The sequence below is a fragment of the Epinephelus moara genome, chromosome 1 (assembly GCF_006386435.1).
Source record: "Epinephelus moara isolate mb chromosome 1, YSFRI_EMoa_1.0, whole genome shotgun sequence".
Taxonomy (NCBI): domain Eukaryota; kingdom Metazoa; phylum Chordata; class Actinopteri; order Perciformes; family Serranidae; genus Epinephelus; species Epinephelus moara.
The window spans coordinates 32,623,592-32,648,268 of NC_065506.1; the positions used below are offsets into that span (position 1 = coordinate 32,623,592).

The 24,677-nt window shown below is 41.6% G+C and overlaps 1 protein-coding gene across 12 annotated transcripts in view; it reads left to right on the plus strand.

Annotated features, from left to right (window-relative positions):
- Positions 1–24,677, plus strand: part of baz2ba (bromodomain adjacent to zinc finger domain, 2Ba) — an 80,237-nt gene that overhangs the window by 20,720 nt on the left and 34,840 nt on the right. For all 12 annotated transcript variants that reach the window (XM_050045495.1, XM_050045857.1, XM_050045664.1 and 9 more), the window contains exon 3: positions 20,777–20,962. In XM_050045495.1, the coding sequence (XP_049901452.1) occupies positions 20,779–20,962 (184 nt within the window). In that variant the 5' untranslated portion in view covers positions 20,777–20,778. The remainder of the gene's footprint in view (positions 1–20,776; positions 20,963–24,677) is intronic.

Consider the following 24,677-nt stretch of genomic DNA (forward strand, 5'->3'; position numbering starts at 1 on the left):
CACACCTACAGCCCCCCCCCCCCCCCCCACTCCCCTCCTCCTCCCCTCCTTAGTGAGCTGGGCTGGCGGGCGGTGACCTTCCCCTGCTCGGAGGGTTCCCTGGCTGTTTGATCAATTATCCCTCTCCCATTGTTTACCAGGAAGCTGGAGTAGAGAGGAGAGGAGAGAAGGCTCAAAATGGCCACTGTCAGGTGGAGGGATCCATTTCCCTGCCAGCGTGGGGGTGGGGGTTAGGGAGAAAGAGGGAGAGACAGAGAGACCAGAGCTGTGAAGCATGCTTAGAGGGAAGGGAGGAGCGTCTCTCCCTGGCAGCTGGGATGATATGACATTATACTGAAGGTACAGCTCTGACAGTGGTTACCATTTGTGATGCTGATCTGTTTAAAGGTGGTTGTTAGACCCCTAAACTTTGCACAACCATATATTAGTTGTCTGTATTTACTTCCTAAATGATTGTATTTTTCCTGCTCTTAGTGCACTAATCAATCCCGCATGAAATGTATTGCCATGTCCGCGCAATGCTACATACACACATGCATGTTATGCATAATGCCACGGTACTGCAGGTACACGTCCTATTTTTAGAGTGTAGAAGTGAGCGGGGGGGGGTACATACTCTAAAGGTCAGGTGGCAGAGAGAAAAAAACGAGTGGGAACAAATGATGCACTAAGCGAATGACACTCTGAGGTCCTGCTTTAATATGTATGTATCGCAGGTTGATGGCTGATTTCATTAGCGCCTCTCATTGTTATGCATAGATTGTCCTCCTGCAGCAAAATGAATATTGTATTCACACACGCGCGCGCGCACACACACATTCACTCTCATACACACATACAACAAAACTGCGTTTTCCAGGGAATACTGTATGTTTGGATCTTGCAGAGGGTTTGAAGAAAAGGTTGATGTTTCCACAGGCTGTTATCTTTGTCGGCTATAATTAAAACAATTTACAGCGCTGTCATTTTAACACAGGTTTTTCGACGCTGCTGTGAACAATTCCTGTCAGGAAGTTGGTGTGATTATTTAGGGGTCCTTGTTGATATTGGAGTGAATTATTTTTCAATGCGGCAAAGAAGGGCTATCTTTGTTTAAATGACTTGAGCGGACTAAGACTTGTCGTGTGTGAAGGTTCAGATTACGTCACTCCAGTTTACCTAAATCTGTGTGTGTGTGTGTGTGTGTGTGTGTGTAAGTGTGTGTGTGAGAAAGAGAGGGACAGGAGAATTTATTTATGGCATGCCAGTTGCTCTATGTGTTTATATCACTATATGCTCATCCTTGCACAGACAGAATACATATGGCGAGTGCGTGAAAATGTCTGACCGCCTCTTTCTAATCCACGAAGATGACTGTGTTTCAGCAGGAATTCCAGTCCTTAGTGGGACATGAGCAAATGTTCTGTGCAAGATATTAATAGCTATTGTGGGTGGAAAAGGAAAGAAAAAAAAAAGCTTCTGCATTTTTCCATATGTTTTGTAAGGAAACAGTCCAGATGGATTATCTCTTGGTCTGGAGCTTTCTCTTGCCTCAACCAGCTCAAGTCCAAGTGCTGTTGAACTTGCCAGAGACACACACACACACGCAAATGTGCTCACACTCCTCCCGTCTGAAGTACAACAGGCTATTACTGATTAACATGTCTAAACTCAGCCAGTTCAGAAAGCCACTCTAATTCCTTTTCCATCTTGCTCTCATATGAATCATGGATGACGTGCCAGTCTTTCTTCCTAACATACCTCACGTTCCTCGCAGTCACAGAGATATGTTTGTCGCCTTTCTATTTGTTGCCTGAGAAACCATGTTGGCTTGTCTTCTCACATTTCACACTTGGTTTCATCCCCTTAACCCCTAATGCTCAGCCTGGATGGGCTGCCTGACCTCTTGAGTCATGGATGTTAGACTCATCGGCATCACAAGGGCCAGAGTTGGGCTTTATTTTGCCCGGTGATTGTAAGCACGGACAGGAGCAAACTTTCTTGGATCAAAGTTAAAAATAAATAAATCCATCAGCCCTCTCTCTCAACACATTTGTCATGTCTCTGTTGCAGAATTAAATTTCAAAGCTATTTGTTTGTTGCTTTTCTGACTCGTTCTTTGGATTTGGACTTCTCTAACAACTTAATTTCATAGTCTCTGTGAGCCTCATGGTCTCTAGTATTTGAAGATTTATCAAGTATTAAGACCTAGACATTCACACTTGGCCTTGTGCCTTTAATGCGGAAAGACAAAGCGAAACACCCACATGCACTCCTTTCCTGAGTTGGCACACACGTACACACATAGAAACATTATGTGGTGTGACAGGACGTCACATATTCGGAGTTTCACAGCAGGCTGGCATTCCAGGACAGCAAAGAAGAGATAATGTCAGTGCGCTGCTGGTTAACTCACTGTTTTATCCTGTTTCTGGGCCACAAAGCGTGAAGGGTGTCTGTTTATGACACACACACATGCCACACATGCATACCATGCACACACACTGCTTTCACAGACCACTTTGCCTCTCCCAGCCTGTTAGACGACAAAGGCTAAAAAAACCCACAAGTGACAAAAGATGCCCATAGTCTTGGCTGCCAGCGTTGACAAAAGCTCTTCTTTGGATGCATCTGAGTTTTCTTTTTTTTTGACACATGACTTCTGGAACCAGGAAGTGTGCCACACTGACTGACAGGATGTAGGATATGTTGTGTTGGTGTTTGATTTATGCTTTTAGAGGTCACAGTCTCCGAAAATAGCTGTTTTCAGTATATTCTTGTGCAACACATCTCCTTAAAGGGCAGGCTTTGTGAGCGTGTTGATTCTTTATAACCCAGTGGTGCTATATTTAAATGAAGAAATCATGAAATTCACCTAGTCAGCAGCGGAAAAAAAGAGAGCTTCCTCTCCAAACCGCCCACACTGCTTTCAGCCTTGTTGTGACTTGTTTGTCTGTCGTTGGAGGATTTCGGCTTCTTCCAGAACAATTGCACTTAAAAACCCTCAGCTCCAGAGGATGGGAGCTGGTTACACAGCAACAGAACAGAGCTGAAGAAAAAAACAACACACAAAAAATACAAGTGAAGCCTGTGAGACGGAAACTGGAAAATACTCCCTCTCCCACCACGGTACAGCCTCTCTCTGTATGCGTGTCAGGTGCACGCATGCTATTGTTACTTTCATCACTGGTGTGTGTTGTCATGTGCAGCTGTTTGCTCTCCAGTTAGTGTACTGTGTAGTGAGTTAGTGGAGTTAACGGCAGTGTGGAGCTTCTCTTCACTTGGAGCTTCTCTCTGATTTATTCTTAACATCTGTCTTTGGCAGGTGTGTGGAACCACAAGGTCCTCTCTCTGAGCCTGTGATGTAGCTATGATTGCGGGCAGCGTGTGTCTCCTTATGTGTGTGTGTGCGCGTGCATTTGTGCAAAACAACAGAGAGGGCCTTCCTCCGCCCCCTCCTTGGGATGAGTCATATTTGAGCCCTGTGTAATCCAAGCCTGTGTTTCATGTGTGTGAACAGACAGACCCTGAGCAGTGGTCTTGGTCCTGACTCCCTCTGGGGCAGTGAGTGGGTGAGACACGGCTATCAACAGCAGGCCCAGGCAGCTTCGGTTTCAGCCTCACCACACAAGGAATCTGCTCGTCGTGACATAGGCGCAGAAACACACACCAAACACAAGCATACATTCATGTAAAGCCGCAGCTATTATTCCTATCCCTCCTTAGCTCCACCTTAAGTAATATCAGGTAACAACAGGGGGCGTTGTGATTGGTTCAACTATAAGGAAGTGGTAGGATCCAGAGGATGGGCCAGTGGATATAGTTTCGCATGAGAATACAGCAATGGTGACACTCAGTCTAACACAGGTAACTCTGTGTGTCAGTGTCTGTGTGTGTGTGTATTTACAGTCACGTGTGTATCCACCTGTGGGAGTGTGATTGCAGTGCAGTAATGTCAAGGCTGGGTTTGACACAGTCAACAATGGAGGCTCAAATATTTTGACTTTTTGTATGAAATCACACAGAGGAAGTGTGGTGACACAGGAAATAGGGCCATGTCACGGGGAAAAAAAGGAGCTCTATTTTGTGGATATTCTGCACAGCATTTCAAAGCACCCCATCGCTGGTGTGACAAAACTCTTTTAAAGGCACAGCTGGACTTTTAAAAGGGTCTTCTACATTTGCCCCCAGGGGGGAGAAAAAGTGTCCTGGATAGAGCAGGAGAAAGGTGATACTGGAAAAATGGCAGAGTGAAGCCGTTTCCCATTATGACGCTCATTTATTATCTTTTATTCTGCATGTTAGGGCAAAAGTATCATATTTTATCACACGTTGAACTGCGGAGAATAAAAACCGTTTCTCATCCATGTAAAATATTCAGTTGAAATTTAAGTTTCTCTCGACTGCTTTGAAAAAAAAATCCAAGCAGATGTAATATTCTCTGTGTGTTGCCAGATATATCCTGCCCTGATTTTGTCATTTGACAATGATGAAAAGGTAGGCAGGGGCCACTGAAACAAGAACGCAAGGATTGGACAATGACATCTTTACTTTGCGAACATCATTCACTGAATCTTTTGGGAGCAGAACTACTTTGAATCAGATGTCACAATAACAGAGCAGCGAGAGAGAAGGAAAGAACAAACCGCGTGAAAGTAACATTATGCATGCCTCGAGGCAAACTGCGGTGACCACCATGTTGTACAGCTCTGGTCTTAATCTCAGCTCGCTGAATTTTGAATTTCCTCGACTTGATGTCATTTTAAGTCTTGTCAGAAACTCTTCACAGACACACAGCGGTGATGTATTTGTGCCACACAGTTCCTTAGTATTTTTCTAGCACTTCAACTTTTACAGTTATTTTTGTGTGTCCCAATTGAACATACGTCAATACATACTTTTCTGACACTATCAGAGTTTGAAAAGCTAAACTGTTTAACATGAATCAATTAAACTAATTAATAGTGGCCTGTTTATTGTTCCTGGTTCACACTGAATGGCATGTGTTAATTTATCACCTAAACATTTGGAAACAAGTGAAAGTGGCTTTGCTCTAGATACATGCTCGCCAGCTGTGAGCATTTTGGCAAGTTACATAACAATTGCAACAAATTCCCTCCACTGTCATAAAAAGAGAAAACACAAATTTTTCAGCAACAGATTTTTATGAATGCAACCACAGACTTATGGGAGAAAATATGTTGCATATGGGGTGTCCTAATGCCTTTGTGGTCTAAGACACATACCCACAATCCCTGTCTGTGCTTTCATTTTGATCGGGGGCCTTTGATGCATGTCATCTGGAAAAAAAAATATATTGTTGTTAGTTTTGTAGTCTTGTTTAATCCTGATTCCAAAAAAGCTGAGATGCTGTTAAAAACATAAAGAAGAACAAAATGCCAATATCTGAATTCTTTTCTACATCTGTGCAATGAATACGGTACAGACACTAGATGTCGTTGCTTTTTGTAAATATATGCTAATTCTTAATTTGATTCCTGCAACTCGTTCCCAAAAACAGACGCGACAGGGGCATGTTTACCACTGTGTTACACCTTTTCCTCTAACAATGCTCAGGAGAGGTTTGGGAACTGATAACCTAATTATTGAAGTTTTGAAAGTGAAACTTCTTTCTTAAGATTCACCCAAATCTTCAAGATTTAAAGACTGAGAAAGAATAGACAAAAATCCCATCTGAACACTGTGAGAAATTAGTTTCCTTACATAGGAAGTGTCTTGAAGTTGGCATTGCAAACAGAGGCTTCTCCAAGTATTAAATAAATTTCATCTAACATGTTCAATACCTTCTTTTTTATGTCATGCCACTTACTTGCACACATTTCTTATGAACTGAAATGTTACAGTTTCTTCATTAGTGTAGTTTTATTCAGTGACTTTTGATGGAAATAGCTGCATTGTAAATATATGAATGAAAAAAAAATTGACATGTTACTTATTTCCTCCATTGTAGGTTGAAGAGGATTTGCAAATCATTGCGTTCTGCTCTTATGTACGTTTCAAACAGCGTCTCACCTTATTTTTGGGTTTTGAATAGGGCTGGGCAATATGTAGGAAATCAAATATCCCAATATTTTTGACCAGATATGAATGAATGAATGAATGAATGAATGAATATCTCAATATCAATATGGACAATACTGAAGACTTGACCATTGGTGTTTTCACAGTGAGATTTTTGATAAATAATCATCAGTAATGTGGATATAATGACCAATGGGGTAGGAATGTCCCGATCACATTTTTTTTGCATCCGCTCCGATACCGAGTCCTTTATTTTGAAACCGAGTCCGATACAATACTTTGCAAAGCATTAAGAAAGAAAAAAAAAGAATGCATCCAAGTTGTCCCATAAGATTTGTTTTTTATTTAAATAGTATCCAAAAAGCTTATCAGTGGTTCAGCAGCACAAAATGTAAACGAAATTCTGAATTGTAAACAAATTGTCCCTCCAGAGTTGCCGTAGGGCTGTGGTAGGCGAGGTTCCGCCATTAGGTGTGGCTGTGTTGCTCGGAATAAAGAGAGAAGCGGTGGCCGCTGAACCTGTTGTCTCGACTCCTGTCTGTTTATTGCTCATTAGCGGCACTCAGTTAGGCGAACCCAGGACGCTCGGTTACAGTACATTGGAAAGCAGAGGCAACAATGAACAACATAGATGAAAAACCTGGCCATTTTTGTTCACATCACTTTACTGTAATGCGGACTTTAGACAACAAAAGACAACACTTACAATAATACAATATCCAAAATCTATATCTAGTCTTGTGTCATGATATTGATGTAATATTTATATATTGCCCTGCCCTACTTGTAAATCCAGACAAGGCAGCTTTCACCCTGTCATTATAGACTATAGATTATAGTGATTATTGGGGGAAGCAAACATCATTACAAGGCTTTGTGTCACTGAAGTCAGTAAATGTCTCAGTGCTTCACAAGAAAATGAGTCAAGTGATGAAATCTTTTGGATACAAACCAAACCCAAAGGCATACCTGCAGTTAGTATATGGTACGGGGACACATGCAGGCTTGGATCTTATATAAATGGACTAGTTAATAGTCCATTAATACTCGCTATTGGTTGTTGTTTAAATGGCTTTAGATCGCTGTTGATGGGTCCAACATAACATTCACCTCATCATATCTCACGTGACACGTGGTTGTAATGCACAATTTTCTTTTTGACAATACTCATATTACAGTAATACTCCTATCTCTAACATGTGTCAGTGCCGCCACCACCACTACTACTACATGTTTTATACTGATTTTGTTTAAATATGTAATGTGTCATCATGTATTTTCAGAAGAAACATAAAGCACAAAATAAGATATTCAGATGTTCTTACAGCCATATAGGTTTGCATTTCCAAACATGTCAACCCCAATCTATTTCTGCAATCTATACTGCATTGTGTAAAGATAATTCCTGTCATATTTAATTATGTAATCACGCATATAATGGCTTCAGAAAACAATGCTGTAATTGTAGATGTATGTATCTTCTTACCAAATCTTGAAAGTTACTTATATGAAAACATAAAAATGGCACATTTCTCCATACATACCATTACTGGGTGTTATCTCTCTGTTAGTCAGAATCTAGGCTTTCAGCTTTATCTCCAGGTCACTAGGTCCCAACGTCACTGGCTCACACAAACAATAGTAAAACTAATCACACAGGACCATTGGTCAGGCCTTGAAGCTATTTTGGTCAATTTGGAAATGTGCCTTTCAATATGGACTTAATGAAAACCTTACAGTCACTTACCCAACAAATCAACACGTAGATGTTTGCCAGGACTGCTGCGGAGTCTGGAAAGGGACAGAACAAGTTAATGTAGGCAATTGTTTTGTCGAAGAAGAGACAAGGAATGTCGTCACACATCACACGAGCTCTGAGTCGGGGAGTACCGCAGACGTGTACTGGCAAGTTTAAAATAAAAATGATGAGATCGTTGAAGATATGCCCTTGACACTGTCTTCCTCCCCTACTTTCCGTCTGGAACGGTAGAGTGGGAGTGAATGCCAGGCTTTATTTGTCTGGAATTATCAGCTCAGTTCATCAGAAAAGGTTGAACAGATTTACTAACTGTCACAGTTAGTTTACAGAGACTAAGCTGCGATATTTCATTATAAAACCTAAGCAAATACATTTCCTCTCTTCTGTGCTTTGGCTGCATCTTCTGATTCTTGTGTAATATGGATGTAAATTAGTGTCTGATATTGCGGCTTATGTGTTTGTGTCTGTTTATGTGTGTGTTTGTGCGTGCGTGGGCATGCATGTGTGTGTGTGTGTGTGTGTGTGTGTGTGTGTGGTTTTTGTAACAGTACAAAGATGTCCCAAGGGGTTTTTCCCCCTTTTCTCATTACAAATGCTAATGTCACATTAATGAAATCGGCTTAGTTTAAGGTTTATAGCGTAGCCTACACTCAGAGATTTGGCCTCGACACTTCCCACATATTTCAAGTTGAATCACATTTTTTTTTCCTGTGGGCATACTATTCTGAGTTGCTCTAAAATGTGTTGGCCCTGAGTGAAACTTTGGGGAAAGTTTAGAGCACGGTTGCCAAGCTTTGTCATCGTTGTAAATTGTCGGGCCACAGGCTGCCGGCTGTCCAGCTTCCGAAGACGACTGTTAGCTTAGCTACAGCGGTAATGGCTTCAATGAGGGGCTGGCTAATCTAAACACTGTGATAATGTGCTAGCAGCAGTTTGTAGAGTCACTCGCTGTTAATCATTGCTCAACAGAGAGCTTGTCAGGCACAACAACATGCCAGAGAGTTAATCATGGTTATAGATCCCTGTTTTTATGCAGAGGACATATTTAACAGCTGGGTTTTCTAATCACAGGGCCTTTCCAGTAAGCACACAGTAATATCAGCAGCTATGATTTCAAGAGTCGAGAAAACAACTGCTTTCCAATGTATACACGTCTAAATACATTGCTTTACCATCTCACAGAAAAGTGTGGGAGCACTTACTGGACTGACGATTCATAATGTCAAAACAACTCGAACATACTCTGCCAGGAAAATCCTGCAATTTAAAGATGAGCCCCAATGATCTGTATTTTTCCCTGACTTTATATCCATCAGCCACCAATTTCTCTTGAGTGTGGCATTTCCTAACCTTTTACTGCCGTTTTACTTCTTGCCACAGTTTGCCTTTTTGTTTAAAAATACTAAAGACATTTAAAGCTTTTAAAACAGAGCAAGAAGAGGAGATTGTTCTTTGTAATTAAAAGCCAATTTTGTAAAATTGATTAGATTATGCTAATCACGGGAGATAATATCTTAAAAGCAGTGTGTGAGGACGGGAGATAGAGGGAGTGTGAAGAGTGGAAAGGAGTGACAGTCCAGCCGCCATTACAAGCTGCTGATTTCTGCAGAGTGCTTCATAAAATGTCAGAGCGCTTCTCCCTGAGCAAGACACTGAAAAATGGCAGCGCTGTGATGTGCTGGCACCTCACCTGCTGCACTGTGTGTGTGTGAGTTTGTGTGTGTGTGTGTGTGTGTGTGAGAGAGAGAGAGAGAGCGCAAGAGGAAGAGAGAGTATCAGTGTGTGTGCATTTGTGCAAGTGTGTGCTTGTCTGTGTGTGCATGCCTGTGTGTATGTGTGTGTTTTTACATCTGTGTGTGTGTGTCCATGCTGGCCTCCCTCCCATGTTGCAGTGAAGCAGAACAGAGTGGCTGACTGCCCGCTGCTTTGCCTCCCTCTCTGTCAATACAACACTATTCTCTTCCAGCCAGTCATTTTCACATGTTTAGCATTAAGTAAAGCACCCGTTTGAACAGAGGAATACAAGTGATTGACATATTGAGTTTAATGCTGGTGGATTTCTCTCTCATCACAGCTTATGTTGCCAGCTTGTTGTTGTGAAACTACTCAATAGCTTTTAAGACCGTCATCTGATTTCAGCACTAGAACACTGTGGATTGTGCGCCACTGTAAACACCTAACATGTTTACTACCTCATGTTAAGTGCATGTTTACCTTCATTTGCCATTTAGCATTTGTCTGTTTGTGGCGAACGGGAAAAGCCGGGGTCCTTTTAATGAAGCCGTTACGTGCAGGTGTTGTTAATGTTAATTTCAACAAAAGCAGGGAAGGAAGAAAAGCAGAGCAAGAGGGGAGAGACTGGGCGGGAGAAAGGTGTGAAGGTGGGGGGTTGCAGAAGAGGTAATAAACACAGCATCGAGCCAGAGAAGTGAGCAGCCTTTTCATAACGTTACCAGATATGATGGTTATTGTAAGTTAAAGGAACCAAGGAGCTCAAACATCAAATAGTGAAACAACACAAATGATTATTTGGTACTCTAACTTTGCAGAGTTTGCTTTGAAAGCAAACAAATCTGTCCATGTACTGTGAAATTCTCTGTTTTCCTTCAAGCCTTTTTTTTTTTTATTTGGGATCAATAGGTAGCCCAGCTAGGTAAACTGAAGACTAGCCACAGCTGTTGAAGTTCAGAAAGATGTAGAGGAAATGTCCCTAGGCCATAGAGTGTAAGAAATTCTTTAGGTCTACAACAATCAATTGAAAGTGTGAAAAAATTAATGAGAATGTGAATGAGAAAATGTGAAAAAAATGATTGAAATGTGGTCAAAGCCACAGGGAGCCACTGGAGATGAGCTAAAAGAACCACATGTGTCTCTGGAGCCACAGGTTGCCTACCCCTGGCCTAGGCTCCTATCAGATATAGTAGCTTTTGTAACATTACTGACTAGGCGTCTAACACTATGATGGAAGTCAACACCAACGCCCTCCCACAGTTTACAGCTTGAAAAAATCAGATATACATTGAACAGCTCTTCCAGCAAATTTAAAGAGATGTGGAAGCCATTCTTTGCCTATGTTGACAAAATTACCTTCGCAGCTATCCCTGAATAAGATCCTATTTAATCTTATGTGCTATTTATCTATATTATATTTATTTTAACTCTCACTTTAAGGTGGTGGTTTATTATGTTATGTATGTATGTAATAAGTGAAGCATGATCAAGCTGATCGTTGTTGTGTTTTCCATGTAGTTTCTGTTTTGGTTCTTTCCACTGCATTCTATTACTGTTACTTTACAGTCATTCACAAGTGCTTAAACATTACTGTCGATTTGTTTTGTTTTTTTAATTAATAAATTTAAGTTCATAAAATTGATAGATTCATCAGTACATATTGATTCTGAATATTTGAACAGTATTATAAGTCATCTTGTGCAGTATCAATACATCTTTCTCTCTCATATTGTTTATGTGTACGACAGTCATTCTGCTGTTCTTTGCTGATAACCTCACTGCCATCAGACTTTAGCCTTGTTATATTTATCTTTCTATAAAAATGCTTAACTTGCATGCCCTCAACCTCAATTTTTTTCCCTGTGGCATCAAAAATAGTATTGAATATTGATTTTTTTTTCAAGGTTTTGTGTCAGAGTGGAAATTCCAGTGTTGTGATGACACCGCTGTGTACAGTGATATGTTTCAGGGTTTGATGTGAGGTCATGAAACAAGGAAATGCAAGATAATGTGTTAGGGAGTTGATTTACAACTATCTGTAATTAATCAAGACCCTTTGAATTATTGTGGTTAATGTAGCTGGCTGTTTTGTTATTGATTAATCTGCCAGTTATTTGGTTATTTGATCTATAAAACGCCCTTAAGCCTGAAGTGACATCTTCAAACTACTTGTTTTATCTGACCTGTAGTTCAAAGCAGGTAAAATGTCACTTAAATGATTAATATCAAAGTAGACACATGAACAACCACGTGTAGCTACAGTGTTCCACGCCAAGGGGGCTTTTAGTTTCGCTGTATCTGTCTTTGACACTTGATTTAAAAGTAAATAACTTCAGGATCCTTGAATATGAATTGATTATGTGCTTATTTCTTCACCATGCTGTTAAAGGACTGGTAGTTTTCCTTATTAACCAATCGCATTAGTAATAAGCTTGCCGTGCTTGGTTAGCATTTTGTTAGATTTAATGTATAGCTGATTGCTTACAGTGAATATCTGCTCCTTTTGAAAGATGATTTCTGATTTCTTACAACCTATTAACAGACACTAACTAACATTTAACATTATACGGCATTCATTTTAGCTACATATATATTAAATAAACGTGATGCTTCCCATAATGCTCGTCTGCCTTAACCACGCAGTTAACTCATTTTCATAACAGCTGTTTTATTGAATCTAAGTTCTACTGATTATTAAAACATGACGCGGCATTTAGCAGAAGACCTCACTAATAGCAGTAATAATGTAAGCTCTAAGGCAGCCATAATCGTGAATGATCACAAACTATGTTGCGCTGCAGTGGTTAATGTGTCACAGATACCTTTGTTTTGGCCAGTGAATAAGGAATGTGGCTACTGAAGCTCTCTGTGGCTGACAGGAGCAGTGAAGATTAGGGTCCTTGACTGTGCACGTACTACTCAGCCTGTTCTCTTGAACACCACATCATGTGCGTCAGGAAAAGTACCAAACTGGGCTCCTCTAACTGGTAGTCATGAATAAGCTATTTCTGCCATCACACCACCACTTATCTGAATTCTGTCACATTTGCACAGTGATATCAGTTATCTCCTGCGAGTAAAGTTTCAGTTGAACAGCACAGACTCTGAATGGTCTCTTCCCATGGAAAAGGACAGACGGGGCTCCAACGATTGCTCAAGCAAGGCTGGCCGCTCCGTGGCTATTCCATTGTTCTGTCACTGTCAGTTTGTTTTGCCATTTGACATGCATGTCATTTGCATTATGCATATCTGGAGTATGCGCTCATCCCCCCCACCCCCCCCCCACCCCTCGTCTTTCTCTCTCTTGCTCTCTTTCTCTGTCTCTCCTTCTTTCCTTGATACTCCCTGATAACTGATGCTTTTTTCCTGTTATTCTGTTTCATGTATTTTTGTATTTTCTGCATTAATTTAAAGATGAGCAGTTCACTGAATGTGGGATATCTTATTTAGATTTAAACAGGAAAGCGCGCCTCACATGGGGAAAAATCGATACTGTAATATTAGAGTAGTATTTTTACAATACAATTTTGCGTGGGAATATTGTATTGATACACTGATGCTAAGTATAATTTTTTTAATTATATAGATTATTAATATTGCCAATACAACTGAAAATTTTAGTCTACAAGAATAATAAAATCAAGTGCTTTTTCAGTCCGCTAGACACAGCAATAAAGATGTTTAAAGTGAGATGAACAAACTAAAAACTTGATATTATTAGATTTAAGTTTATGTCCCCAAAGTTTCCCTTTAGGGACATAATTTGCAATTGAAAAAAGGTTATAAATCTCAATATACGTCACTGAAATACTCACATAGCATATCGCAAAATGTAGTAGCAGTAATAATTTATCGTGACTCAAGTATCGTGATAATATCATCTCATGGGCCCTCTGGTGATTCCCACACCTAGTTTGTATTAAAACTTTTGTGTAATTTGAAACCTAATAGGAGCTCAAAGTCATAAATAAGATAGTACATAATTTAAAATAGTTATTTATATATATATTGCTGTTCAATTGCAGTCATTTCAGGAATCGTATGATAAGTATCCCAAAAAAAGAAAGAAAAAGAAATGATCAGGTTCATTTAAATAGCACTGAGCAAAAATCTCAGTGTTAATCTTGTGAATCTCTTTAGATTAAAAGAACAGTTCCTTTAATACCCTTCAGATATTTTGGATTTCTGGTTACTGTAACTTAATCTGAGGGATATTGCACAAGGAAAAAATGAGATACATGTGTGCATATTGAGAGAAAACAAGAAAGAAGTCTTGTGATGTCCAAAACAAAATGTTTACAGATGAAACACATCAAGTGATGTGTTGCTTTAAAGCATCAGTTCACTGCAGCGCGCCTGTTCTGCATCAGTCTCACTACAGATGTTTTTTCTTTTCCTGTAGACTCAATACACAAAAGTACTGGATTATAGCAGTAACAGTAACAGTAACAGTATTGTAGAGCTAACCTGGGCAGTGTCACTGGCAGTACAAGACATACTTAAAATACATTTTTAGTACATTTTGCAAACGTCTGCAAATGTCATGTTAAATACTGGAGAATTTTAGTGACTGTATTCATTACGTGGGATGTATTTTGTGAAGCGAGATGTGTGCTTAGTATTTGAGCTCAATGTTTAAGGCCTCAGGGTACCTTTTTTTTGCAAATCATCAGTTTGGCTCTTTGCATTGAGTTACATACAGGGAAGCTCTGTTGTGAAAATTGGACGTGAGCAAATGTAAAATACTACAGTCTGTAATCTAAATGGTAATTAACCTTAACAGGCATTGGCTTACCACTCGCCATGCCTCGAATGCATCTGGTGTGTGTGTGTGTGTGTGTGGCTGTGTGTGCATGTTCATGAATGTGCTTTTCTCTGGAACACCAAGATGGTGTTATTCTGTGCTTCCAAACTGCTCCAAAGTCATTATGGACTCTTGTAGACACATGCAGCCAGTGGCGAGCGGATCTAGTTCAGTCTGCAGAAAAACCGTAATGAGCAGTGAGACTGGCAGATGAGTGTGAGTGGCTAGCAGAGGGAGAAGGGCAGATTCATCAGGGATGATTGCCTGATGCACACTTCTGGTTTTTTGATGTGAAGACCCTGCTAGGTTACCATGGGGAGAATAATTAGCTCTGGCTGGATGCAGATGCGAATGAGCATAAGAGATGGGAATTTTCTTATTGAGCTTACTTTATGATACTTAGAACCGTGCATATGGTTGCACACAGATGCACATACACACAGCTACTCTTTTCACAACCACACGCACGCAGACACACACTCACTACCGGCTCATTCTCTTCTATTTATGGCCAGGAAATGGGAGTAGTGCTATGTCTGGTTGAGCTGAGTAACACTATTCTGTCACACATAGGTTTGACATCAAACACAAGTGACAAGCCTATCCTATTCCTCTCCACCGAGTCATCACCATGTCCCAAAATCACATTATTGTCACTGGGAACCCAGCAGAGACGGATGGTGAGTAGGGGTGTTGATTCCAGCCTTTGGCATCTACAGTATGCTTGAAAAGGCAAATAAAGCCATTTGGCAAGAGCTGATTTCTTGTCATTTTCAAAAATATACAGAATGCGTGCGGCATGCCATTTGGTTTTATATTTTATCTAAAGCCTCTTACAGAGACATGGATACGCGTGTGTGTGTTTTACAACGGGGCCCCAGTGAATGCCAGAGCTGGAAACTCTTCAGTGCTAACGCCATGCTCTGCCATTTGCGACACACAGGACCATATCATTACCTTTTTGCCCTGGCAGGCAGTAAGCAGCTCTAGCGTGGTAAGCTCCAGTGTTACATGGAGGCAGGCAGGCAGGCAGGCAGGCAGGCAGTGGTGTGGTGTGGCTGTAATAAGACCTGTGGCCAGCACCACTGCCAAGGCTAGCTGAGGCGGGGTGAGAGATGGTGCCCATCCCCTACATGCCCTGCTCTGCCATCTGTCACTGGGCAGGAGCAGAGCCGAGGGAGGGGTCTGAGTCACTCTAGTTGTTGTCACCTAGACAGGCCACACTGGGGCATGCTGTCTCTTTGTACTCCTTTCAGGCCTTGGCTCAATCCACCGTCGCTTTATGAGGAACTCACGCAGTTCTGCAAATATCCAATTGGATATCACGATTCAGTGATTCAGTGTTGAAATTTACTTCACGAAGGCCTTTTTTTCGCAAGTGTCAGAACTCTGTGAGTTTAACAGAGTTAGAACAATTAGCCTATTAATAAAGTCATTTTAAATAAAAAAAATACCAACTTTCCCTGGTTCAAGCCTCTCAGTCGTTGCTGTTTTTCTTTATCTAGAGCTGCAGCCATTCATCGATTAATCAATTAGTTGTTAACTATTAATTAATTGCCAACAAATTCCATTATTAATCAATCAGTTTGAGTAGTTCTTCATGACAGAAAATCTGATTACAGCTTCTTAAATGTGAATGTTGTCTGGTTTATTTACTCCTTTACGACAGCAAACTGAATATCTCTGGGTTGTGGACAAAACCAGACATTTGAGGACGTCATCTTGGGCTTTGGGAAACAGTTTTCACAATTTTCTGACGTTGTAAAGACCAAACAACTTACCGATTAATCGAGAAAACAATGAGACAATGAAAATAATCTGTTAGTTGCAGCCTCAATGTGATAATAAACTGAATATCATCCGGTTTTGGACTTTGATTACATCACCTTGGGCTTTAAAACAAATTTTGATGAATATTTGCCACTTATTTTGGACATTAAATAGACCAAATGCTCGATTATCAGCCCTAGAATGAACAACATTCTTGTTGTTATGACCTTTCAGATTCTGCAACCAGTGGTGTGACATGATATCACACAGTACTGTCTCTTTAAATGTTCTCCGAGTTGATGTTTGACTCTGGACAAAGGTTGTCACTTAATTTTTGCCAAGACGCCTGGTTATGTCATTTCCTGGCTGATGGTGCTTGTGTGTGTGTGTGTGTGTGTGTGTGTGCAGGGAGGGGAGGGATGAAGGGAGGCAAAAAGGGGTCAAACAAGCTTGTGCGTGCACTCCGCTGTAAGCAAGATGATCTTGCTCAGTTAGTGTTCATTGCCAACAAGCATGCAAAGTACAAACATCCACATCCATATGCACATGTCGTGTCTACAAAAGCACACCCACCCACACGAACATATACAAACAGAGAGAGAGAGAGAGAGATGGGAAGTTCAAAGAGTGCGCCTGAGCAGCAGCTATACAAGGTCAGAAATAAAAGATGTTCTTGCTGATTCAGAGTCAGTGTCAATGCTCTCACTGTCACAACTGCAACAGAAAGTACCTTTCCGTATTGTGCGTGCATGTGCAGTGCCTTTCAATAATGAGTTTTACATGCGAACTGACTGACAGTTTGTCACCTGGTAACCGGAGGAGCTTCATGATGCCAGACAACTATTGTCAATTCTCAGGAAGAAGCTCATTATTTACTGGGAGTAGTAATATGAAAACAAGTCAATATGCTTGTTTGGAGCAAAGTGTAAAAAAAAAAGAAGGAAAAAAAGTGATGACTCCCATACGCTGATTAAACAAGAAATGCTAATGGTGGATTACTCATCCCCATCCTCTTCTTCACCATGCAACCTTCAGCATGACACACTTGCTATGTTGACATTTCTCTTGTTTGCTGCTCGGAGCAGGACACAGATAAATAAGGGATCTGTGTTTGACACAGTTGCAGATCACAATAAGAGGCGGGGAGTAAGAGATCCAGAGGAGAGAGTGGACGTTGCGGAAGCAGCGATGATACAGTCTTTGTCGGCTGCGGTAAGGAGAGAAAAGAGAGAGAGCTGGGAGCCACCGTGTGTCTTTGAATGGGGTCAGGGCATCATGGGGAATAATGCATTTCCCTTCTCTTGCGCCAGGCGCTCCTTCCATTACGGCTGGAGAAGAGACATTGTGTCCACACTCTGATTACCACTGATCCATGCTGATGACTCTGTTGGCGGATTATCTCAGTTAGTATCAGCCATCTGTTACTGTGTGTACGTGTGTGTTTTTTGTGTGTGTGTGTGTGTTGAAGGGGCGAGGAGGAAAGGGGCAGGAGTGAGACACACAGGGGGTTGAATAGTTTGAGGCTGTGACACACACACATATGCACACACATACACACACACGCACTTCTATAGGCGCATGTATTGGCAGTCTTTTGTAAAAACCGCTGCACACGTAACCGAGCATTATTACATGCATGCAACACAGACACACAACTGCATGATGTAAGGCCGCATAGCAAGCAGCACAGGCCATTACACCACCACCGAATGCACTCACTCTATCTCTCCTTTATACAATTCTGCCCTCCTTTCAGATGATACTGACATGTGAAGGCTCCTATATGAAGGCCACACATGCAATCATAAAACCGCAGAGCTGTTTATAGCTACACTATCTCCTGAAGGGCCGTTGCATCCAGCCACTATTAGCTGCATGCGTTGACAGCTGGGTGCTGTGGTGTATTTGTGGACGTGACTCTGAATCCGGCGCTGGAACACATCTTATAAATCATAGTTCAGCCATTAGCATAAATTCTCCCTCTCCTTGCATCTGCGAGACCTGCTGTTTCTGGTTGCACTGCTCCATGTTGATTGGTTGGTGTTGTTCAAGTCAAATTGATTTAGCCGTTCACGGAGATTATAACGCTCGCCTTATACCGCCACTGTGGTGTGCCGTTAATTACCTATAAAATCAAGCTAATTCTGATGCTAAATCCATTTTAATTTCTCATAATTAAGTCAGGATTGGATCCTTAAATACCTTGGCGCTCCATTATTGTTGCAATCATTGTTGTGGCTGTGCATTTGGTGGTACATTGCTGAGCTCAATCTTATTATTGTTATTAGATTTAATTGCACTAAGTGATCAGTTTGTAGTTGTCGGAGGAAGATGGACTTGCCTCGCAGTCGTTTCTTTCCCCCCACTGTCCTTTCTCTCTCCATCTCTCATTCCAGAAAGAGGCCTTTTGAGAGATTGTGAGAGATGAGAGGAGATGAGGGGGAGGGTAGCTCTGCTTTACACCTCTGCAAAGGAGGGATTGCTTTTTTGTTGTTTGTTAGGGGGGAAATCAATTCTGTTCACATCATCACGTTTTGACAAGGCGAGACATTAAGTGCAGATATTGAGAAACGACAGGAACGGTTTACAGCCTGTCCTTCATCTTCCGCACTCTTTTCCTTTCTTTTGTTGGTTTTTTTTTCCCACAACAAAATCAGAGAGTATTGTCTTTCTTATCCTTTTTCCCCCCCTCAATCTTTGTATCTCTTCGTCTGTTTTTTCGCCTCCCCGTGAAAAGGTAGGGAATGATCCGCTTCACTTACCAGCTGACACCACATAAGCTTGCTCGTCCTCTGAGACACGAGCCTTTTGTTTTCATGTGCATTATGATAATTATGAAGGGCCACAGCTCCTCTCCATTTTTCGTCACACTTCTAATGATACTTACATTTTTTGTCAGGATCAACCACAAGAAAAAAAAAATCACCCCTTTTTTTTTTTTTTTTCTTGTGAAAGATTTTTTTTTTCACCCTAACCTGACATTTAAAGGGTGACAGCCGAAGTGAAGGAGCACGGAAGTGTGACAGCCATTCATGCAACAAAATGTGGCAGAGAGGTAGCAGTTTTTGGTTAAGATTACAATGAAACACTTCATCTTCACTCAGCCAGAAATTTATTCTTGTAACTAATATGTAAAGTTCATTTATTTGCCGTTCAGGCTGATAATTTGGCTCTTTAACCCACATCCTGTCACCTCGCATGAGAGGCCACTCCAAGGACCTTTGACCTTGCTCATAATTACACAACCACCATCTTTTCACTGCAGCAATGGCAGTCATGGCTGCCCAAGTCCGATGGCACACCAGCCTCCTCCCCGTGGACTGCAGCAGGTTTTCTTGTCATCCGCGCCTCTCGCTCTCCCTCTCTCCCTCTCCCACTCTCCCTCTCTCCCTCTCTCCCTCTCTCTTGTCAGTGTTGCTCCTGGCGAAAGGCTGATACTTGATATTCAGAGGATAGCAGCTTTTGTCTCAGAGATTTAATCAGTGGCTCTGCTCCCACTGCAGAGGAGAGAGGGAGGGAGGGTGGCGGAGGGGTGGCAGGAGAGAGGGAAGGAAAGAGAGATGGAGGCAGAGACTGTTTATGTGTAATGACACAATAACAAAGCCTGCCTGTAAAACACAATCTGCAAACTGTGCTTTTGAAGGGGATTTTCAGTCCTGGATTAGTGTCAGGCAGAGGGATATGGAAAAGGAGAAGAGAGAAAAGGAGTCAGGTTGATGTGATAGACAGGGGAGGTTATTTGGTGTGTGTCTGTCTGCAGCGGGGGTTGAAATGTGTAAGTCCGCGTTCACGCGTGTGCATGTGCAAATTTGTGTGTTTTGAAACCGCTTGGTATTTATTTGGCTGCACAAGTTAGCGGCTGTGTGGGCACAGCCACATTGTGTTCTCAGTTGTAAGCAAAAGGGGATTAAAGTTGAATAATGTTAAGGAAAATATTTGGATGCAGAATGGCCAAATGTTTCTTGTGAGGGTTTATGTTGTTGGTTGGTTGATAATGGCTGGCACGGTGACTCTGTGAGACTGATAATGGAAAGCTACCGTGTTGGTTAATGCACCCATCATCTAAAAGCCTCTCCATTTAGTTCTAGTAGAAAGTGAAAGGACTCAGGGAGCAATGTTGTCTTTAAAGGCCTCAAAGAGCTCTTAAATTTAAATGTCATTCTTTTTCATCAAGGAGATGTAAAGGGATCCTGGTTGTCAAACACAGATGTGTGTGCGAGTTTGTTTGCATGTCTGCCTCGGTGTGTCTGAGAGAGACAAAGACAACGAAAATTGAAAAATGTGTCCATTTTCTTTTTGAGTCTTCCCCCTCAACCTCAGCAGAGGGAGTTCTGGGTAAAAGTGTGTGTCTTTTTGCAGAACACATCCTCATCACTTTTATTTTCTTGCATCGAATTGTAAAACTTGCTTTGTTGTCCGGTATCAGAGTCCTTAAAGACGTCATCATCCATCCTACCCCATATAGAATCAATGGAGGCTGGGAGCCAGTGAGCATGGCTAAATAGAAATATTGTTCAGGGGAAGTGAGATGTGAAAGGAAAAGTGTCAGGAGATGTGTGTGTGCGTGCGTGCGCTCGCCAGCACACGTTGTGTAGGTGTGACAATATGCATTTGTGTGTATGTGTTTAAGCATGTGTGTTTGTGAGTGTGCTTTGCTATTGTAACCCTGCTGATTGGATTGTGTTTGACAGATATGGAGTCTGGAGAGCGGCTGGCCTCCCCTGCGCCCACCCTGTCTGCTGCTCGCACCTCCTCCCCTGCGGCCTCTTCCTCCTCCTCCTCCTCCTCCTCTTCCTCTTCATCATCCCCTGCTCCCCACTCTAAGAGCAGCCTGGCCCCGAGCCCCTCAGCACTGGGATCCACCCTCAGCACCTCTGGTAAGAAGCACTTTTTCCTCCCTCTGTCGATCTTACATCTCTCGAAAAACCACGTGTGCGCAGAAGAAGAAGAAAAAAATACCAGCACACGTTGCAAAACAGTTTCCATGTAACCATAAAAACACGCCAAATATGGTCACCTTCATGTCTTCGATAGCATTCAGAATCCTCTTCATTTCTTTACCATGAAAAATGAGTTTCCTCCAGTATTAATTATACAGTTATTTTGCAGCCTGTGTGAATACACCTCTCTCCCAGCTACAAGGATTTTTTTTTCCCTGACAGCTTGGGTTGCAATTGAAAAGCTGCTGCATTAATGAATCCCAAACAATTAGGGGGCTCTTTTGTGTGAGAAACACACACATGCTTCGCCATGTCTCCTGACAACCTTCAGCTCTCTGGCTCCAGCTGCCTCAGAGTCAGGCTCAGCACGACACTGTGCATGCATGTGTATGTGTGTGTGTGTGTGTGTGTGTGTGTGTGTGTGTGTATGTGTGAGTGAGAGAGAGAGAGAAAGAAAGAAAGAGAGAGACCCTCTGCCTGCATGATTTAACATTTGTCAGCCACTCAGTGTCTAGTCAGCCCTGTCCAGCATCCAGCCTCTTTTCTATGTATTGGTCAAAGCCATTAGGCAAAGAGGAGTGTGTATCTCTGTGTGTATGTGTTTGTATCTCTGTGTGCTTTTCAAATATCCCTTGTGAGAGCGAGTGAATCATTTGCTCATACTCTCTTTCTCCTCATTTCTTTATGTCTTGCTGTTTTTTTCATAAGAGCACTATACGCACACACACACACACACACACACACACACTGAGACATACACACACATAAACCAAGATTGCACTGAGCAGGGAATAGCATGCTCTCTATGATTGTTGTGTTTTCTGTCTGTTAGGAGAAGAGGAAGAAGGAGAGAGCAAAATAAAGCCCCTTGTTTTGTCCTCCATCTCCTCAGTGTTGCCCCAAAGAAGAAGCCATTAGGAGCATCTCCTCCTTATGCATTATACATCCCTCTTATCCCTCTGTGCCATTACGTGTGCTCAGATTTTCTAGATAAGCGATTTTGGACTGAGCGTCAAATGAAATGCTGAGAGGCAGGCTGTTAGCTCAGAACTTCTGCTGCGCTGTGTGGGTATTAAGCAAGCCAATTCTTTTCCGTCTCATACCTTGTTCATTGTGTGAACTGTAAAGCAAACATATACAGATAATCCAAAAGAGTTAAAGTCGTCTCCTTCGCTTTCCCAGATCATAATTAAAAGGAAAAACATTCTCAATCAGAACAACAAGAATGTGTCAAGTGTATTGTGTAAGCAGGTAACATCAGCACTTACGTATTGCAGAGATATAGTTTCATCACAGACTGTGAACGCATTGATTCCAGGTCCTTTGCCAATGTGCCAATAACACTTAAGTAAAAAAAAAAAATCAGAAGAACATATAAATGAGCACGGACTCTGTGTATGTGAGCGTGTGTGTGTGTGTGCGCGTGTCATTGATGAGGATATCACTTGGAGAATAAAAGCTGATCGGCGCTTGTAGCGCTCTCTTCTTCTGGGATCAACTCACGGATGCAATTAACTTAAATCTGTCTGTGGAAATTTGATTGACTGCAACAAACAACAAATTAATCCCCCTTCGGCAGCATCCAAACATGAAAAAAGCAGGCGGTGCAGTTTGTCAGAGTGGAGGAAGGATTGAAACAGAATGAGAAAGAGGGCGAGGGAGAGAGACGGAGACACTAGAGTGAGGAAGAGAGAGTAGGTAATCCTAGGTATGTCTTTCCCCGTGCTTCTTTCTCGCTTCAAATTTTTAGATTTAATTATTCGCCTTCTGGAAGCATTAATATTGAAAAGACATTTGCAGATGCCTAGAAAGGAAAGGGGTGTGTGGGGGAGAGGTGGGCACCCCAGGCATAAGTGAATGCTGTGGCTGGCCTTTCTGGGGGTTGCATTGCAGTCGTTTATCTTCGTATCCGCTAGCTGACGCTGGCAAGGCGGGCTCTACATATTCAGCATATTCTAATGACATTCAAAAGGCAGATTTTGCTGTCTTGTGGCAGAGAGGGGCCTTGAAGCCAACACAAAGAGCTACACTCTCATACGTCACACTGCCGGCATGCTGGCAAGGCTTTGTTTCTCACCACATAACCACAAACAGTTTGATTCTCACTTAAAAATAGTCTGCGAGACGCATCTGTAGAGTCATGTTCATTAACGGTCCTCCTCAGTGTTTTAGTATAGAGCATACATAACTGGCCCTACTGTGTAAAGTCTCCCTCTGGATAATTAGATCCCAGACTGCATCAGTTCAGAAAACACAGCGCTCCGGTGTCACTCTGTTTTACATTTCTGTGGTGTGTGTGCAAGTGTATAGTAGTTTGACATTTTCATCTACACTGTGCACAACACTTTCCTTTTCTTCAGTCATCACTTTTTTTTGCATGTGTATTAACTGGCTTACGCAGAGGCATCAAGCAGGCTTGCTCTCCCTTTTCTGGAATAGAAATTGAATTTGCATGAAATATGCTCACACCAAATTGCATCTGACTCTGGGAGGAGGTAATACGTGGCAGTCGCCCCTGCCAGAAATGATTGTGCTCAGGAAAACGCTAGACGATGATGATGTTGATGAAGTATTCTTCTGTGCTGAAATTGAATGCCAAAAAGGATAGAAGGAGGTTAGCTTTTTACACCTTATACACACACTTCTTTTTCTCCCTGACAATATCCAGTCTTTGCCAGAGCGCAGCATATTCTGACACAGTCTAAACTGACGAAATATCAAGTACACAAGTAGTCATGTGCTGACACTGGATTATGACAGAATGCTCTGTAATTTAAATGCGAATATTTTTGCTGTATAGACACGAGCATCACGCCGTAGCAATAGTCAGTCTGTCATGCTCAGAAACAGAACGGCTGCCCTTTAAAATTAGGTACAGTGTGCACTCAGTGAAAGCTAAATCTGAAGCTAATTCTTACACAAATAGAAGACAGTCGTTCTGTATTTAATTCTTCTATAGTCAGGTGGATAAGAAGCGACACCTTCAAAAGCTGTTTAAATCTAGTTTTTACACCCCATTGGTCCCTACATGAAAAGAGCTCAGCGAGGTAATTTGAGAACAATGTTCTCAGTCTACACAAATAAACATATACAAAACTCACAGTAGGGCAACGAGTTGTGCTAAAGGTGCAATAAACAACTGTCATAGCAGCTGTACGCTAGTGTCAAACTGCACTGTATGGAAGAAAAGATGTTTTAAATATGTGCAAAAAGTAAAATGAAGTCAGAAGTGAGTATTTTTAGACTCTAGAGTTCAAAGCAAAATTCACCTCCTGTATGAAATTCATCTTTTAATCCTGTGATATAGGACTGTTTAGTCAGTGTCTAAAACTGAAACAGTAGCTTGAAACAACAATTAAATACAACTACCAACAGGAAAATGTGCGATTGTAAGAATAAACTCAAACACTGTCTGTGTTAATGAATCAGCATCCTATTTACAGTACAAAGAAGCAGTCTTTATTTTTCGTGTTTGAGGATTTGATGGAAACTCGAAGGCTGAAATGTCAAAAATCCTACAAACAGAATGTCTCTATTTACTTTTTTTTAACAGAACACAAGAGATTGTGTGTTTACTAAAAGTTGAGAACAAATCTTCACTTGTTGCTATGCATCACTGGCCAGTGTGTTATTATACACAACTTTGGAAAAT